The sequence below is a fragment of the Rattus rattus genome, chromosome 1 (assembly GCF_011064425.1).
Source record: "Rattus rattus isolate New Zealand chromosome 1, Rrattus_CSIRO_v1, whole genome shotgun sequence".
NCBI classification, from domain to species: domain Eukaryota; kingdom Metazoa; phylum Chordata; class Mammalia; order Rodentia; family Muridae; genus Rattus; species Rattus rattus.
Genome location: NC_046154.1, coordinates 145,196,772 through 145,216,575, shown reverse-complemented (window position 1 = coordinate 145,216,575; position 19,804 = coordinate 145,196,772). Strand labels below are relative to the sequence as shown.

At 40.2% G+C, this 19,804-nt stretch overlaps 1 protein-coding gene across 1 annotated transcript in view; it reads left to right on the top strand.

Moving 5' to 3' along the window:
* Cpa6 (carboxypeptidase A6) overlaps positions 1-19,804 on the top strand; it is a 323,751-nt gene that overhangs the window by 206,669 nt on the left and 97,278 nt on the right. Inside the window, exons 3-4 of the mRNA XM_032890585.1 lie at positions 14,033-14,157; positions 19,507-19,621. Coding sequence (XP_032746476.1) covers positions 14,033-14,157; positions 19,507-19,621 — 240 coding nt within the window. The remainder of the gene's footprint in view (positions 1-14,032; positions 14,158-19,506; positions 19,622-19,804) is intronic.

Genomic DNA, 19,804 nt, shown 5'->3' with positions numbered 1-19,804 from the left:
AAGGACAGATCCTGTCAGCAAGCACTTCTTGGCATCCACAATAGTGCCTGGGTTTGGTGTGGGCTGGATCCCTTGACCACCCACCCACCTCAAAAATATTAATCCAGAGTTCCTCCTGTCAAAAGGAAATGCAGGGACAAAGAGTGGAGCAAAGACTGAAGAAGAGGTAACTGCCATTTTGATACACTATTTTTTTTCCCTAAAAAAAAGGTCATTTTTGTTTAAGTTCTCAATGGTAATAGCTTAAGGCTTTCTTTCATTTTTAACTTGATGGGACTGAGTTTAGGTCACTTTTTCAGTAATAATATTGGCCATTTGAAGATTCTTTTCTTCTTAAGATGAACTGATATTCTTCCATTATAAATGTCACCTCAGACCAACTTTTGGCTTTGTTGAACGTTCTGTGGCTTTCATTACAAGCACACTCTAGTGTTTACCATGTCTTGGTCTCCATTTTTTTTTTTTTAGTTATTAGTAGTTTTGGAGTTGCTATTTTTGTAGCATCCGGGTTTAGACATAAAACTCGTTGACCTTCCATCTTTATAGTGTGAACATTTAAGGTCATAAATGTCTCTCTCTGCGATACAGTATTTAATTCTAATTCAGTTCCAGATTTGTGACACTGTTTTATTTAGCCTGCAAATTATGGAAAGTCTGGTTTGTAATTTCTAAATATAGTGTTTGTCATCATCTTCTAAATTTAATTACCCTGTAATCAGAGAGCATTTGTTTCACATCAGTTTTCTGCCATTTTTTTTAACTTGTTTTGCAGCTTGACGCTTGGTCAACTTTCATAAAAAATTCTGCAAGTGCTTGGGAAGAAAGTTGGCCTTTTGAAATTAATAATATATAATTTAAGATTTATAATTTATAACTTATATGAAATTATCATTTTTATCATCAGATTTCAAGACTACGAAGCTGATTTTATGTGTTCAGACTTATAATTATTTATATCTTTTGGTAAATTGAATCTTTCATCATTACAGATAGAACACAGATACATATACTGACAGGTGTCTTTATTACATACACATCATGATAGATACACGGATATATTGCCCTAAAAAGGCATCACCCTCATGCTTTGCTAATATGGGTACCAGGATATTTGTCTTTAGTATTTGTACAGTTTATCTCTTCCGTAGACTTTCAGCCATTCTATTTTCTATGTTCTCCAACTGACCTGTGAGGCTACTTTTGTTCATTTTCAGTTTTTTAAAAACATACTTACTCAGCAACATGAACAGCATATACATGGTCTTTTAAATAATGTGTGGCCTCTTGTCTGATGAATTATTTACTTTCTTTTTAATGTGTTTTGGAGGCATTTTTATCTGCATTGTATATAACTTACATTCCTTGGAGTCCCCTTTACCCTCTCCTGTTAATAACTGCCTTAAAATAGTTGAGCTACATTCATGGAGAATTAATAAACTATTTCAAGATCTCCCAAGATTTCTTAGATTTCCATTTCTTCTTTACTTGTGGGGGGAGGGGTTCTGGTGAATATTTTAGACACTATGAAGCTGTAAACTGAAATGTGGTGTTTGTCACTCTGTCATGCCGCCTTGCCTCATAGCACACGGACAGTGCAACATGTGCAGTTGTATTTTGCCTTGACTCCTCCAAGCCTTGAGCAATGCAGGGAGCCTTGCTCGAGCATGTATTTTTCTTGCTCCTGAGAGACTATGCATTTATTACTAGAAAAATACTCAAGGATAGTACGTTCATAAATAAATAAATGAACTTCCTAAGTTAAAGGCTTTGGTTGGCTTCTAGTTTGGGAGGGTGAAGTTCGCAGGTTGGGTAGCTTCTGTTCAGCCTCTAGTGGGGGGAAAGAATGGAAGGGAGAGGGTGGTCACATTGTGAGAGGAGAAGTAAGGACTCAGAACCGGATTTTTCTCTTTGTATGACAGCTTACTCTTAGGGAGCCCATCAGGATTTCCAGAGAGCTACATCAATTCCTTTCAAGGGCTGCACCCAAGTGCCACCTTCTACTACATCCCCTCTCCAGGGTTCTTTCAGCATAGAAACTACGTCCAAATCATCACGACTAGCAAATATGACTTCAGTTTTTTATGCCACACTTTAACTTCACTATTGCCCTCTGTGGAGTTCTAGTTTTATGCTAGAATGTCAGTCTTGACTCCATAGGACCCAAACTCTTGATTTTGTTTTCTGTGTAGTTATGATTTACAGTCACTACTTTTTAAAAAAAATTAGCCATTTGAATACCTGTGTAGTAGTTTCGTGTTTATTTTAGTTAGTGTGACCCTCATAGCTAGTAGCAACATTCTCATCACTTTCAGTTCCTCTTTGTTATTCTGATCTTTCTCTGTGCTTAAACTAGATTGGCGTCTCTTGCTGTTGAATATTGAGCATTCTTAATATAGTCTGAATGTTGTTCATGTATCAAATAGGAGTTGGCAAATATAAAATTCTACTCTGCTCATTTCCTTACTTATTTTATTTAATCTCTCATATATTATATCCTTTTATCCTACAGATATTTGGTTAATTTTTCTAACTATACTCTAACTGTATTTCTAAGTATAACTAATATTCTCTACTCACCTTGTTTGTTCTATCTGGATAGCTTTCTTTGGGGCAGGGTTCAAGACAGGATTTCTTTGTGTATCCTTGGCTGTCCTAGAACACTCTCTCTGAAAAACAAGCTGGCCTCAAATCTCCTAGATGTTGGACTATGTAAACCCATGTTCAGACCTGAGTTTTTTTCTATTTTCTGCCACTTAATGATGGCAGAAATATCTTCTCAGGAAATATCTTCAAGTTTATTGCCAATCAGTTTTAGATCTATGCTCTTTTCACATTCTTGAACTGTTCCCCTTTTATGACAGCCTGCCCTTGTTTCCTGAATATTCTCTTACATCATTAACACCAACTGTCCATTCTAGTTACAGATTCTGTATGCTCTGCTCTCCTCTTACATCTCGCTCCCCACTCCCTACCCCTTTCTAGTTTCTCCGACTCTGGTTGGAGGATTTCAGCAAATGTCTGGCAGGCCATAGCTTATGGTTGTCACTAAGAGCTAAGAGCAGGATTTCACATGGCGTGATTGGCACACTGGATGGCCAGAAAACTTTATTATTAAATCATTTTTGTCTTTGGGGTGTTGTTGTTTCTCTAGTCTCCTGCTGGCATTCAGTGTTGTTGCTTGAGTGAGAACCACTGTCAGTCACTGTATACATTTTTAAGTGAACCTTTTGTTTTCCATCAAAAGTTGTATCTTTACCTTTCTAGAGCACCATCTAAAGACTCTCCACTTTATTTCTCCTTTAAACTTGTAACACTAAGAATTTGGATGAGGATATGCCTAAGAGTAGGCATGGTACATGAAAAATTTAGAATCCTAACTGACTTGTCCATCCAGTCTCAATGTCTTCCAGACTCTAGAATGACATCAATCCCTGAGTCTGTCCATGGTTTGGGGGGAAGCTAATGAACTTGGATTTCACTCTTATGGCAATCCATGGCCCTCCTAGTTAGCTATGCACTCTCTGATCAGCTATATCATATGTGTTATTCTTTTTGCTATTCATCTTTAATGTTTCACTGCAAGTTTGTACCCCATTTAATCAATAATAAAGTTGGTATTTCTCCTTGAGGTCTTGTTATTTTGGAGGTAGATGTATGGGAGACCTGAGTGACAGTATCTTTATTTCAAAATGTTGTTTGAAACAAGATGGTCTGTCATTATTACTAAAAAGCAGTTGGTTATGAGAATTTCCACTGTACTTGTAACTCACCAAATAAACCATGAGCATGCTCTTGCATTATTCCTCCAAATAAAAAACAAACCCAAGCTTAGGTCTCAGCCTAATCAAAGGGATTGTTGCAAAAGGAAAGAAACAGACTACTCCAAAAGAATGATCCCTGAGTTGTACATATCTAAAATATCAGCAGACGGCAAAGTTACAAGGCTAGAAAAATCTGAGTGTCAGAAAGCAGAGCAAACAGGCAGGAATAACTTGCCTAGACAATGGATGAAAGAATCTGGTCTCCTGATGGACTATTGCTAATCTGAGCTGAAGTCAGAAAAACCCAGAGGCCTGGAGGAATAAGGTACAACTAAAGCTTAGGTATAATAGTAAGAATGTCGGCCACATTGCCCCCTGGGTGTGAGAAGTTCAGCTATTTGTGAAGCAAACACGGGAACCTAGAGCATCAGACTTGGTGATAAGGACCCACCAGAGGAGTCTGTGAGTTCTGAGTCTCACGGGAAAGATGATGGAACAAAAGGGTTGACAGAGCCATCATTGTTTTTCAGAAGTGCACGGCTCAGTAAACTTTAGCACTACAAGAAAACACTCTTCCTCCTATTTGATCCCTGACCTAGCAAAGGATTCTCACTTCTTTTACCTTTGCCAAGCTAGTTCCTAGTCGTCTTCAGTATGGGCTGACGTTCTCCTGGGTAACCATCTCCCCAAATAAGAGAGAGCACTGTGTGCCTTCCCCCTGTAGACTAATCACACTGTGTTTGCTTCTTAAGGGCACAGCTCCATTTTACTAATCTTGTAACCTCCACACTTAACTCACTGACTGACATTCCCCAGGCCCTCAGGAAACAATGAATGAATGTGTGATGGTTGCCATAGCTGGAACCTTTGAAAGTCAGCCTGTTCCCACAGACCAGTGTGAGGCAAAGTGATGCTAAATCCTTGGGATTGTTCACAGAGGGATGGCCCAGATCCTCCAGCCCTCCCTGGCAGTCCATGTCCATAGTCTGTGGAAGAAAAGAGGGTTCTGATTTTCACTTCATCTGCACTGTTTAGGGGAAAGCACACTTTTCAATAAAGGGGCTGCAATTAATTTTTTAAAAACTGAATCATTATCTTGCTTATATATTATTAATCAACACTGACCTATCAGCCAACAATAACTGATTGCTGAGAGGGAATAACTTATGCTAAATTGTTCATGGAAACTTCTTTGTGACTTTCAGTGGAGAGAATCCATGGAAGTGAGAGATTAGTGTTTTAAGGAATGCAAACGTTCATATTCCCCAGAGTACTCCAAACCTGACATAATTAGAGTTTAAGGGTTCCTTGGAAATCATGTATTCCAACAACCTCATTATTGATAATTAAGAAAATCAAGGCTCATAGATGTGAAGAATCAAAGTTTAAATAGAATCAGTCTGGGGGTAACCATCTTTTGTTCCCCTAAAGGGATTTTCATTAAACCAGAAATAAGTTTTGTTTGATTTCTTTAGTTACATAGAAGAATTCGTGACGTTGCATCTGAAAAGCAAAATGCATAACAAAATCCAAAGTGGTTTTCATTATGGAAGCCCAGAAGTGGATACAGAATTTTAAATGTAATTATATTACCATACTATTATTTAGAACACCAAATGAAACACTTTTGAGTATGGTGATCAAATGTCATGACCATGTCCTCACTATTAAAAATCATAAATTATCAAAAGAGGAGAGAGGGGAAATCTCTATTACTTGATGAGACACAGCCTGGGGGCTCTTCTTTTCTTTCTTTTCTTCTCTTTTTATTTTTTTGTTTGTTTTAGTTTAGTTTTGTTTTTAATTTTTTATTAATCATTTTCTTCATTTACATTTCGAAGGAGATTTCCGCCCCCCTTCCTGGTTTCCCCTCCACAAATGTCCCAACCCATCCCCTATCCTCTTTCCTCCCTCTCTTCCCCTCTCCTGCCTCTATGACGGTGTTCCTCTACCCACTCACCCACTCCTGCCTCAGCCCCTAGGCTGGGGCATCAAGCCTTTACAGAACCAAGGGCCTCCCCTCCCATTGATGCTAAACAAGGCAATTCTCTGCTATATATGTAGCTAGAGCCATAAGTCCCTCCCCATATACTCTTTGGTTGGTAGTTCAGTCTCTGGGAACTCTGGGTGGTCTGGTTAGTTGATATTGTTCTTTCTATGGGGTTACAATGCCCTTCAGCTCCTTCATCCCTTCCCCTAACTCTTCCCATTGGGGTCCCAAGGCTCAGTCCAATGGTTGTCTGTGAGTATCTGCATCTATAATAATTAGGTGCTGGCAGAACCTCTCAGGGAATCTCTGATTATATCCATTCATTCCTTTTGCAGGACCAGACTGAGAAATGCCAGTGTGTTCTCTGGTACAAAATTTGTTTTGACTTTGTGTTGTTGCTTTGTTATTATTTGGTTGTGTTTTTGAGGCAAGGTCTCACTATGTAGCCTAGGCTGGCCTGGAATTCATGAGTGCTGGGATCAAAGGTATGTGCCACCTCTCCCAGCTATGGATATTGGGTTCCATGAAGCCATCAAAGAATAGCAGACTAAGTTGCCTCTTCTAATAAGCTTTCTGTGTGGTGATTAAGTACTTTGAGCCTTTAGTGAGAAAGCCAGGGACCTTTCCTTAGAACTTGTAAATATTCAAATATTTACTTTCAGGGCAGAAATTAAGTTGGACCTAAATTGCTTCCATGAAAAAGTAGAGTTCTTTGGTGCTACATTAAGATGCAGGCACAGAATCTGACATTATTGATTCTTAATTCTTTCTAGGTAGAGTCATGCAGGTCTACATTTTCCTTCCATAAACTCAAATGTCAGAGTTCCCAAGTCACTTCCAAGGCTCCCTGGCCCATCTGATAACCATTAACTACCACCTGGCCTAAATGGATTGGTGGTTATTTTTAGAAAGGGGAAAGCCAGCCTGGCCACCTCAGCTGGAATGTGGTATCTTGTGGTGAACATCAACATTTAGAAAAGGCTACACCAAGAAATAAGACTAACAAGAACATACTCGGATACCTAAACATGGACCAAAGTGAAAATAATTATATATTACAGAAAAATGATAAACACACTCCTGGCTAATTGTTGAGAATACTACTTCTCTGCCTATCTAAGCTCTCTCTCTCCACTTTATTCCTCACATCTGCTAGATAAAATTATGACACTAGATAACAAGATTGCTCCCCTTGCTCAGAAGCATTCAGTGCAGTAAAAGCCCCACTTCCCTTAACCCCTACACAAGGTTATGTATGGTGGGTCAGTGCTCCAACATTCCTCATGTTGAAATGTCCTGGTTGCAACAAACCAATAAACCTAACTTTTGAAACGTAACATATATTCACTGGCTGAATGCCTTCAATGCTCTTCTAAAATAACTAAATGTAAAAATCAAAGTCAGGCATGGTAGTGCTTACCTTTAACCCCAGCAATTTGGGAAGTAGAAGCAGATGGATCACTGTGAGTTGATAATACATAGTAAGCTTAGTATACATAGAGAGTTCAAGCAAGAGACAGTGAGACCATGTCTCAAAGGCTAAAACAGGGAAAAAAATGATTCATTTAGAAAGATATTAAGATTTCTTTTCTCATCTGAGATGCATGCCTTGTTTTTATGAACAACCCTACCAAATTGTAGAGGTTTATATTCAGTGGAAGAAGTGGAGAAGCAGTAATATGGGAAAACAAGACCTCAGTGCTGCAGAAATAATGTCTACCTAGGAACTAGCACTCAGTTTATTAAATCACATCAAAATTTACAATCCAATGCTTCCATCTAGATGGATCTGTTCATTCCAAGGTCTGAGTTCCTCCAGAGTTCATGTGTTGGGACGTTAATGCCTCAAAACATCACTGTTTGGGAGTGGGGACTCTAAGGGTAGTCAGGCCTTGAAAAGGAACCTTCATGGATGGCTTAGCCCCTCCCTAATTCGTGTAGCACTAATTCCTATTGGTGAGTTAGCCCTCATGGAGCTGTTTGGTTTCCACAGTAGTGAGCTGTTCCATGACTGCCCACATCCTGAATGTGACCCCATCTGTGCACACCAACTTCCTTCTGCTTCCTGACATGAATGAAAGCAACACAAAGTCCCCGCTTTATGTGACATGCTTTCTGAATCTCAGCCTTCAGAACGTGAGCCAAAATAACAGTTCACTTATAAATCACCGAGTCTCAAATATAAAGGACTAACAAATTTTAATTGAGCCAGTTCAGGTCCTAACTAATTACAATTACTATTTGAGTAACTAATTACTTTTAATATGTTTTTATTTTCTTTAATAGCATAGCATAAACAAAAACTACTTTAGGAAGAGTTTGCTGCCTGAATTTCTGGAGCAGAGAGGATGCTATTGGGATTACTAAAGCTGTTTGCAGGGAGTAGAAATTGCTTATCTGCTAAGAGAGAAAAGATAAAGGGGGAAGGAAGATAAAATTAGCAGGATTCCAACAGCTCCCAACATATCTATGCCCCACTCATAGAATATGGTCCCTGGCCAAGTTTCCCATCCAGAAGCCCAAAGATATTAAAATGTCATAATAAGCACAACAAATAACATAGTTACACACACACATACATGTACACACACATATACACACACTCACCACACACAGATACACAGACACACACTCTCTCTCACACACACACAGACACATACACATGCGCATAATACACACACACACACACACACTCTCACACTCACACACACACCCCTTATGTGTTCCTTTCGTTCTCTAACTGAAGTGGTCTGACAATCATCAGAAAACAATGCCACCATACTAGGACCTAAGAAGTATCTTAGTCTATAAATGTTCTGAAATATTAACATCAGAAGTAAGGATATTTGAGTTCATTCATGGGCCATGTACATAAAATCTGAGCTAGCCACTTTCTTAATTTCTTGGTAAGGTAGAAAAGTCTTGAAAATAGCTTATAATTGAATGAAAAGATGGGGTAGATAGATGTAAATATTAATTAAAATACACTGTATACATGGGTTAAATTCCCAAAGAATGAATAAGTATATGAAATAAATATATTAAAGAGAAAATACATGTGGTCAACCTACCTACAACGTATTTCTTTAATGTCTATTAAGTACCAGGCCCTGCCCTACATACTGAGAAGATGGAAATGCGAGGATGAAGCACCAATCTCCACTCTTACAAGATAATGGGGAAACAACAGTTTTTTAAGATTTATACATTTAATGTATGCATCTGCGTGTATACCTGTTAGTCAGAAGAGAGCATCAGATCCCATTATAGATGACTGTAAGCCACCATGTGTTGCTGGGGATTGAATTCAAGACCTCTGGAAGAGCAGGCAGTGCTCTTAACTGCTGAGCCATCTCTCCAGCCCCAAACATGTCTATGTCTATAAGGAATTTAATGAGTTGGATGGGAACCCCCAAAAATGGCATAAACTATACCATTTCTAAGTCCCTGTCCTTTCTCCACGGATAAGAGTAGCTCTCACCCCTCACTAAGGAAGTCTTCTGGAGTACACAGAGACAATTACAAAAGCCTCACTTGCCAAAACGCAGAGAAGTGACCATAGGATAGCCAGTCCCAATTGATATATTGACAACATAACACCGCTACCTAAGGCTCAGGGAACATCATAGGAATGGGAGGCAGAAAGACTGTAAGAGCCAGGGGTCATAACATGTTGTCTTCAGAGAGACAATGCCTTCTACATATGACAGGGAGGCTGCATCAAGAAATCCCAACAACATAGTTACCTAAACAGGGCCTAAAAATGACAACATTAATTGACAAGTCAGTGTGTGGGGGGGAGGATTCTCACCAGGTTTCACCCCCATAAGGAGAGCTACAGGCAACTAATGGTCAGTAAAAGAGGAAGACTCAGTCCTCTCTGACTAGCCGATCCCTACAAATGAGCTCTAAACCCATATAAGCAACAGTAAATGATCTCAGCAGTTTGCTTCTAGAATGTGACAATTATAATTACAGGAGATTTCATGAATTTGAGGAACCATAGGAGGAACCATGGGAAGAAGTGGAGAGAAGAAGAGGAAAAGGAAAATGCCCATACAGTATTCATAAGTGAAATTCCCCAAAAACAATGAAAAGGCCATGTCTGAGCACGTGAGTGTGATCAGGAGGATAGCAGATGAGACCATTCTGGATGATCCAGATGGCTCAAAGTTCAAAGGCAAAATCCTCAGAATGAGCATGACCCATGTCAGAAGCACATGTAGAAACAGAAGCAGAGAGTGAGATGACATGGCCATAGGCCAAGGAATGCTCAGAGCCACCAGAAGTCGGAATTGGCCAGCAAGGACGCTGCCCAGAGTTTTCAGAGGGAGCACGATTCTGCCAGTACTGTAATACTGGCCCAAAGAATACATTGATTTTAAACTAACCAGTTTTTCTGACTTATTAATGCAGCTCTGGGAAAGCGAGTATAGCAATCATGCAAATGAAATACAATTAAAAATTGTAGACTGTGGAAGAAACAGAATTTCACAAAAGCAGATATCAAAGGTACTTGATCTAAACTTGGCAGTCAAAGACGCTTCCCAGGAGACAGCAGACAAGGATTCTAGCAGAAGATTCAAGGAGGATAAATGGGCAAGTCCAAAAAGGCAACTCAAAGAGTAAACAGGAGAAGGCACGCTCTGGTATACTAAGATTTTGTGAATCTTCATACTAAATTAATATGATTATGCAAATTAAATCAAGTTCTAACCAAAGGCTGAGTTGGTAGTAAGTTATCTCACAAATTTTCTCAGTGGGACCTTCAATGATGGCTTGGTATGTAAAGTGTTTGTTCTATATATTTAAGGGCAGGAGGGTGGGACCCCAGGACCTATGTTAAAAAGCCAGCAGTCCAGGCAGTGAGGAAGACAGAAGGTTGGGGGTTGCTGAAGAAGGAAGGTCCCTGGGTTCACTTGCCAGCCAGTCTAGCTGACCACAGAGTTCCAAGTTCAGTGAGAGACCTCGTCTCATCTATTTTGAAAAATAAGTTTAGAAGAGTTGGAGAGATGGCTTAATGGTTAAGAGCACTTCCTGCTCTTACAGAGGTCTTGAGCTTGGCTCTCAACACCCATGTCAGACAGCTACAACTCTCAGGGCTCTGATACCCTATTATGGTCTGACAACCACACACACACACACACACACACACACACACACACACACACACACACACACACATCCTGAGACTGAGAGAAGATGAGAGCCTAATAATACCATGGGATGGACAGACGGGTGGGACAGTTCTCATAAAGTCTGGACAATGAGGTGATGCAGTAGAAGGATCAGGAAGCCATGGAATTAGAGCCAGTCTGAATTAGAATATTTTTATTTTAAATCATTAATCACTTGATGAATGCCTGGTGCACAGATCACAATTTTAGACATTCTATGTGTATTGATTCATTTATACCTCAAATATCTATGAAAAGTATATTGTTCATAATCTCATTTCATAAATATGGAAACTAAGGCACAGACTCCTGGGATAAATTGCCCATTTTGACTTCACACTCATGTTGCCAAGCACCAGATGTTGCCCTTATCATCACTGCATTTTCTAAAATCTTCCCAGTCCCGTTACAACAAAACTTGCATTATTAAACGTTGTTGTCATGGTTAGGGTTTACCTCTGTGAAGAGACACCATGATAACACACATCTATGGCTTAACTTATGTGCCTGTGCTAAGTGTGCATATTAACTCAGGGGGCCCTGCAGCACATACATACAGCATGCACTGATCAAGCCAGAGTAAATAGAACATCTCTGTCATCAGTTTAGGTTTGGAGCCCTTCTCTCTTAGACCTTCATAAAGTACAGAATAGATTACTGCAAGCTGTCTTCACCCTCTGTGTCATGAAACAATAGAACTTATTTCTTCTGCGTGACTTTTGTGTGCCCATTCTGCAGCCTCACTTTAGCCACTCGCCACATTCTCCCTAATCTGTAATAGTCACTATTCTACATTTAGGCTGACATTTCTAACTTCCCCATATAGTTTGTTTCATTTAGCACCATACCTTTCCATGCATTTTGCTGCAAGTACCAAAGTCCACTCTTCTACAGCTAACTAGCATCCCACTGTGTGTGCACTGCACACTTTATATATCCTCTGTTGGTGTAGATCGATGCTAACTATTTTAGCTGCTGTGACAGTGCTGCAGTGAACATGAAGTTGGGGACATCTCTGTTAGGCTGACCATTCCCTTTGGATAGGAACCATTCATTGGCCATCAGTGTTTCCTCTTTTGGGCAACATCTATTCAGATCTTTCTCCCAGTCTTCAACTATGTTGCTTCCTTTACTGTAGTGGCTGGTGTTAAGCTTTTGGGTTTCTTATGTATTTGACAATGTAAACTTAAACAGCTCCAGTGGAAATCATTGTGGAAGTTGCCAAAAAGAAAACTACAACTAGATCAACTAAATGATCTAGCCACTCCTACATATATGCCCAAAGGGCTCTACAGCAACACCCACAGCAACACCCACGGCCACCACTGCTCACAGCAGCGAAGAGGCAGAACGTCAACAAATGTGTTTAAAAAGTGCCATAAGCATGATAAAAAAATTTGTAACAAAGTAAAAACGGATTTTCATAAATAAAAATGAAATCATGACACATAACAGGAAAATTAATGGAACAACAAATTATTATGTTAAGAGAAATAAACCAAAAACAGAAAAAAAAAAAAACACAACCTGCTCTCATATGAAAAATCTATAGTGGTGTGTGTGTGTGTGTGTGTGTGTGTGTGTGTGTGTGTGTGTGTGTGTGTGTACTTGGAGTCATGAGATAGGAAGAAGGCATCTTACAGGAGGGTTAGTGGGAAATAGAATACCTTACCATGATAGAAGAAGGGACAACTATCAGGGAGAGGAAGGTTTTTAAAGGGAATAAATGAATGTATGCATATTCTGTAATGAAACCTTGTGTGCTAACTTTAAAAAGCCTAAAACAGTAGAAACTACCATTGATATTCAGATGTTCTGAAATCGTATATGCCTGATGTGGCCAGATGTTGATTCCTGGTTTTATATATTATTTTTTTTGTTAGTCCCTATTAGTTCTAATGCTTTCTGATTATCTAGGGATTTATTGTCATTGCTGTCTGCTTATCTGTTTGTGGCAGGGTCTAGCCCAGGCTACTCTCAAATTCATGGTCCTCCTGACTCAGCCTCTCACACGGCTGGGGTTACGGGTGTTCCCGTGATTATTAGTGGTGTCAGCTTTCAGTTTGACTTCTCCTCTTGAGTTGATTATCTCCATGGTACTTTCCAATGGGAAGACTTTCTTCGTGGGATGAGGGTTTATTTAAGCATGGATCTCAGAAAAATAGCACCCACAGATGTGTTTCTGGAGCAATGATTCACATTATTTTGTACACCTATGGCTCTCCAGCCCCTTCAGAAAGTGGGTTAAAGGCATAGCAAGTCTGGTTAAGGTTTCTAATGTAAAAGTGAGTAAAGTCACCAACAAGCCTCTTCTACGGAGAAGGAATCAACCTCAGTAAGGAGCAGAGCAAGGTTAAAAATGAAACCGTGCGTCAGCATGAAGGATTAAGAAACATGTCTGGCAGTCTTATTGGACATGGCTGGCACTTAAATTAGAATGTTGTCAAGTTGTCTCCTTCTGGAGTCTTACAAGGTTGGTTCAGACCTGTCCCTGGGGACAACGTGATACAGACCTAGCTGTATCCTTGCCCGGGGCTAACAGATGGCTGGAATGACCCCTCTGCAGCTCTCCCAGCCCCACACTTCAGTTTTCCCACACTGTTGACTGGTTTGTTAGCTGACTCAGACTTGCCCTTGCAAGCTAGCAGAGGGACACAAGAGAAAGAAAGTCGACTCTTTGTCCCCCAGTGAAAGCCTGTCTCCACTGTTTCAGTACTGCAAAAGTGGAAGAAAGGCTACCAAATGCAATGAACCACAATTTCCTTATGTGGCAAAAAAAGATTCCATACCTTTCTCTTTCTTGAAGTTATTCAAATATTTATACAAGAAATTTTTTAAAAAATAATTTTAGACCTTTACCTCATTTTTTTAACCTTGTGATGTAAACGTGTTGTGAATTGAGATCAAATTCTATGACTCTGATGAAATTGGGGGCATAAATTCAAGCCAGATGGAATGAGAGTTTAACCCTGCGGATGTGAGCATTGAATCTAGTTTGCATGTGTTTGCCGTTACTGTATTGAAACAAGATAATGTGCTTGTCATCATGACTTGGTTTCCCACCTGCACTACATATGAATTATAGGTTGGTTCCTGCACTATAGGTGGACCTGTGGCAGCCCAGCAGTATCTCCTATGTGTCAGAGGGGACAATTACTGATGTCCGTGTTACCCAAAATGCTTCCAGAACCCTGTTAGCATTCTTACAGAAAACCAACATCCAGTACAAGTAAGCATTCTTCTTTATTTGTAACAAGTTTTATTTGTACTAAATCCAACTGAATAGCGACTGTATTCAAGTTGTTTATCAAGAGTTTCCACAAGGGTTTTATTTAAGTGGTGTTTGAATTTACTTGTCTAATAGAGAGTAGAGGAACTGTCACATAGACATGCTACTTCACTGTTCGCACTGTCATCAATGGCAACACAATCTTTTAGTGTATTAAGAGAGAAGAACCACCTGGCACTGCTAAAATGGCCAAAGGGAAGGGAGAGAAGAAATGGTTTCCTGCAGCTGCCTGGTCTGCAAACAAAAGACGGAATAAGACTGGGGCCCTGCCAGATATAGGGGACAAGGCAAACAAAGGAAGGGTACACAGTGGGCCAGCGCTGTGAGAATGCAAAGGGAAGGTGAGGAGCCCAGACTGCTATGAGTGGCGCTGCCCCCTTGAGGATATAAGCAAAAGTGCCCCATATTTTTAGCTGGGACTGCAATAGCAGAAGATAGAAATAATCCAAGTAGCAAGGGGAGGCTTCCGAATGGTCTTCCCAGGGTAAAACTAGCAGGCTCTACACTCCATTGGAAGGAGAAAAGGGAGAAATCAAGGAGGATGCTGGGTTTTCTGACCTGGAGAAGACAGAGCAGACAGAGGCGAATAAACGTGCATATTCAGACCGTTTCTAAACAAAGTTGCAGCAGAATCGAGTAAGTCAGTTATGGGAGGCAAAGAAGAGAATGGTTTCAGAGAGTGGGATGACGGTCCTCAACTACAGTGGCACTTAACCAGGAAGGAACCAACCAGTCTCTGGATTTGGTGACGGAAATTCTATTACCAACGTTGATGGTGAGATTCAGCTGTGAGGAATAGAAGACAGAAAGTGATGACAGACACAGAGCAGAATCTACCTCCTGGCAGTTGCCATAAGAGGAGAGCAGAGAGCAAGAAGTGACCACTGAGTCATACAGAACCAATGACCACTCAGAAACCTTGAGATTGTGCCAGAAGGAGAAACGTGGTGTGGTGCATCGACAGCCAGGTGGGAGATACTGGTGATACCAGAGATTTGACAGAAGGAAATAGGCCCCATCTTCTCACATGGAAGGAATGAATATTGGTCAATTTAAAATAATAGAACCAGACATCACGTGCCATACATTACCAGTATTCTGGAGAGTGAGGCAGGAGGATTACAAACTCTAAGCCAACCTGGTGTACACAGTGAGTTCTAGGTCAGTTCCAAGACTGCAGCCCCCACCCACACCCAAAGAAAAGAGACCATACAGTTGGGAGTTCTTAGTTTGAAAGAAAACTTAGCTGGTGGTTTTCTAAAGTAAGAAACAAAATTATTTACAAGGTGTAAAAAAATGTATTCAAAGAAAAAAGCCAAAAAAAAAAAAAAAAAAAAAAAAAACAGAAGTAAGAACTGGCAGCCTGGTTGCTGCTGAGAAGAGAATTTAACATTGGTAGAGAACTGGTGATCTGTTGGATAGAAACATAGAAAGGTTGGTGTGGTAAGTAACCCAGTGAAATACTGGTTCAAGGGTTTATTGGTGGTATCTAGTCTGGATAACGAAGGGGGAGACTATGGGCAGAATGTGGAAGAGCATAGAAGATCATGGAATGCAAGAAGATATATATCATATATCATATATCACGTACCATATACCATATATCATATATCATATTTATATCACGACTGAGGGGAGCAGACAAGAAGAAAGAGTGTTCCAACAAAAATGTGAATTAAGTAAGTTATGAAACTTGAAAGTTTATTGCTGATGACAGGAGCAAGGTACCAGGGATATCCTTGGTTACACAAACAGAAGAATATCTGCAGCTTATTAAAGCGCTGGCATGCTGTTTGTAGAAGTTTTCTCTGTGCTTCTAGAATAGAACCACAGCTGTGCAGAAAACCATTGTTCATATTGCTCACATTTTCCTCACTTCTGCAGCTTGGGAGGTGAGCTTTGAAACCCTGAATGCCTAGCAGGAAGGAGTTTGGTAATTATATCTATAGGTACACAGTAACAACTCGCATGCTTCATTAATTATTGTTCAGTAGAAAAGAACATACCACTTAGTTTAACAAGCCTCTACTTCCTGCTATTAACTCTAGTTCACGTGGGACTGATACAGAAAAATAATCAGACTTTGTGTCACCGAGAAGAGAAGGGATAAGTATTTTAAGTCAGCTGTTTCCCCATGAAGAACAATCACTTAAAATTACCCATTTTGTCAGTCCCAAGATAATAGCACATAAGAGTCAATTAAATTCCATAGGCACAGTAGGTAGAGATCATTTTAATTGACTTTTATTATTGCAGCCTGGGGTATTTTCAAAAGATTATCATTTACTCTGTACAACTATACAGGATGTATCACTATAGTGATCTGTAAAGTGGCAGTAATGTGACTCATTGTTTATGGCCCTGGGTGGTCAACCCTCTCAGTAAGATGACTCACTCTGCCTTTTTATAAAAAAGAAAAAAAGACATTCTATAGATACCTAAAAAAATGGCAATGAAATTTACATTTTTGAGAGTCCTCTCCTGGTCTGGGAATTGGAGGTAGTGATGAGATCATTTGAAAAGCTTTTAATAGTTCTTGTCACCATTATAGGGCTGTGCCCATTTGAAATAAGAATCACAGCCAGAAGCAATGAGATGGTTCAGTGGGAAAAGGAACCTGTTGCTGTGCCTGACAAGCTAGAGTAAAGCCCCACATGGTGGACTAAGAGAGCAACTCTCTCAAACTGACTTCTAACCTACACATACATACATACATACACAGACACAGACAGACACACAGACACACACACACATATACTCACACACACACAATCACATACTCATACTCACACAATCAAGTACTCACACACACACACACATACACACACACACAAACACACACACACATACTCACACACATACACACACACACACACACTCACACACACACATATACTCACACACATACACACACAAACTCACACACACTCACACACACATACACACACAAACTCACACACACTCAATCACACACTCAATCACACACACAGATACACACTCAATCACACATATTCAGACACTTATTCACACATACACACACAAACTCACACACAATCATACACTCACACACACATAATCACATACTCACATACTCATACACAGAGATACACACACTCACACACACAAGATACACACTCAATCACACATATTCAGACACTTATTCACACACACACACACACACACACACATCACACACAGGCACCAAGGCATGCAGTCATTCACACACATACACACAAATAAATAAATGTAATTGGAAAAGAATCACAATCATCTATTAAAATTTAAGAAAATATAATGGTTTAGAAAAGTCATTTCTGGTAACCAGCTTTCTCAATATGCTTTCTGGTTTCCACTCAATTATCTAACCAGAATGTGGGGCTGGACTACCAAATCACAACTGTTCTCTCATTTAAGACCGGCCTATTGGTGCCTGTATGAGACACAGTTTAAGTGATTACAGAACCTGTATCAGTTTGATGACATTCCAGAAACAAGGAACCCACCCTGGAGACTTTTTAAGTTGGACTAGAAGAAAGATTTTGTCATGGAGAGGGCTGGATGAAGCAGACACTTGATCCATAGGACAGTTAAGGAAATCCACGTTAGTTACCGAGAGGCGAACCTGCCTGAAGTTTACTGCAGTCACTGGGATATCAGAAAGTTTATTACCACATCTCTCCTAATCAAACTCAGCTCCTTCCCGACCATCCAAGTTCTCTCCAAGAACAAGGATCTTAGAACCTGGCATAGTTCTCATTGGCTCTTAATGTCTGCCTTGGTGCTATTTCAGTCCTTCAGGCCACAAACCTAATCACCACACAAAACTTCTTATCTCTGGGAAGGAAAAGAACTGCTGATAAGGAAGAGATTTGGCTTGACAAATTACTTTGACTCACCATTTTGAGATACCACTGGCAACTACCAAGAAAATAAGGAGTCTTCTCCCACTTCATCTCTCCTAACATTTCCAACTGCAACATACAGAAACAAAACAAAAGTCTAGAGTCCATTTCAAAACAAAAGTCTAGAGTGTGTTTCTGGTTAGCTGCGCGGTCTGCAGTGGGGACTCAGGAGACAGCAAGCCAGTCAGGGCAATGTCTGGCTCTGAAGTAAATTGTTTCCTACACGTACCAAAAAGTATGTATCCAGTCCATTTGATAATTCTTTTAATAAAGTGACCTATATAAATTATTCTTAATGTCCCTTAGACATGCTACCCCATGTCTTTTAATAAAATTTACCCCATAAGTAGCAGGTTCTCTTTGGAAGATAACACATGAAAACAAAGGTTTTAAGCCACCTGCCACAATCAGAAGGTCTCACCAAAGGTCTCTCACATCTTGAAATACTGCAGGCAAACAATGTGTCTGTCTCTTCACACCATTCTCCATAGCAGTGGCCCGTCACACTGCTAATTCCTCAGATCTATCTCGGATGTCACATCAGCACCACAGATGGTTCTGTCTGGAGCTGCTGGCCCCACACCACAGCCATCAGCCTGACAGCCCTGGGCTGGCCGTAGCATCCAGTATCCAAATGCATCCAGTTTCAGAACGGAGCTCCTCTGCCTTGGCGTTCCTGGCACGGCAGGACGATGAGATGGCATTGTCCACCTTTATCATTCCAGTTCCCTCTTGAGAAACAAAGCTCCTTCTACCCTTTCTCTTTCCTGGATCCAGGATGCAGGATGCAGGACATGTGAGCAGCTAGAAGTTTCTAGAAAGATGTGGAGAAGGCATTCAGAGCAGCCAGAGCTTCCATTCCATTTCCTTGGACCTGAAGTCACACCCCAAGCTCAGATTCTGTCTTTGCATCCCCAGTGGAATGACACTGACTCCTAACCCCACTGAGTCTCAGGCTCCCCATTTATGAGAGAGAAATAGCGAAATCCAACACAAAGGCTGTTACTAAAGAGCAAACACAGCACAGTGGCTGGCTTCTGGTACACACCGGGGTGCGTGTGTACAGCATCACCGCATGGTTATAGATGCTTACTCTGTAGTAGTTATTATTACCGCACTGATATTATTTGGGGACATCTGACTATAATTTACACTTTAAATTTATTACACCATTTATTCAACAGCTTTCGTTTCCTGAAAAAGAACACTTTCTCAACGTTTGGTATTTTTAGAAATGTCACACTTGGCAGATTCTTTTCTCCCTCTCACACCATGGAACACTAGGACACTTCTACAGGGCTCTATTCTGTATTCAATTATTTTTTTGGCATTGCCTGATTTTTTACATGTTCTTGGCTTTCATTTTTTTGTCATGTTTCAAATTCAGGGTCCTCATCGAAGATCTTCAGAAAGCTGTGGAAAATGAAAACAGCGTGCACACCCAGAGAAACAGACGGTCTCTATCTGAATACAACTACGAGGTCTATCACTCCTTAGAAGATGTACGTAATCAAAGAACCCTTAACTAACAGTGTGCGGTTTTGTTTTCTTTTCTTGTTTCTTGTTGTCTTTCTAGCTTTGTTGTTGTGTCAGTTTTTTCGAGTTTATCTTTGTCATTTTACTATAAGAATTAGAGAGAATTGGGGCTGGGGATTTAGCTCAGTGGTAGAGCGCTTACCTAGGAA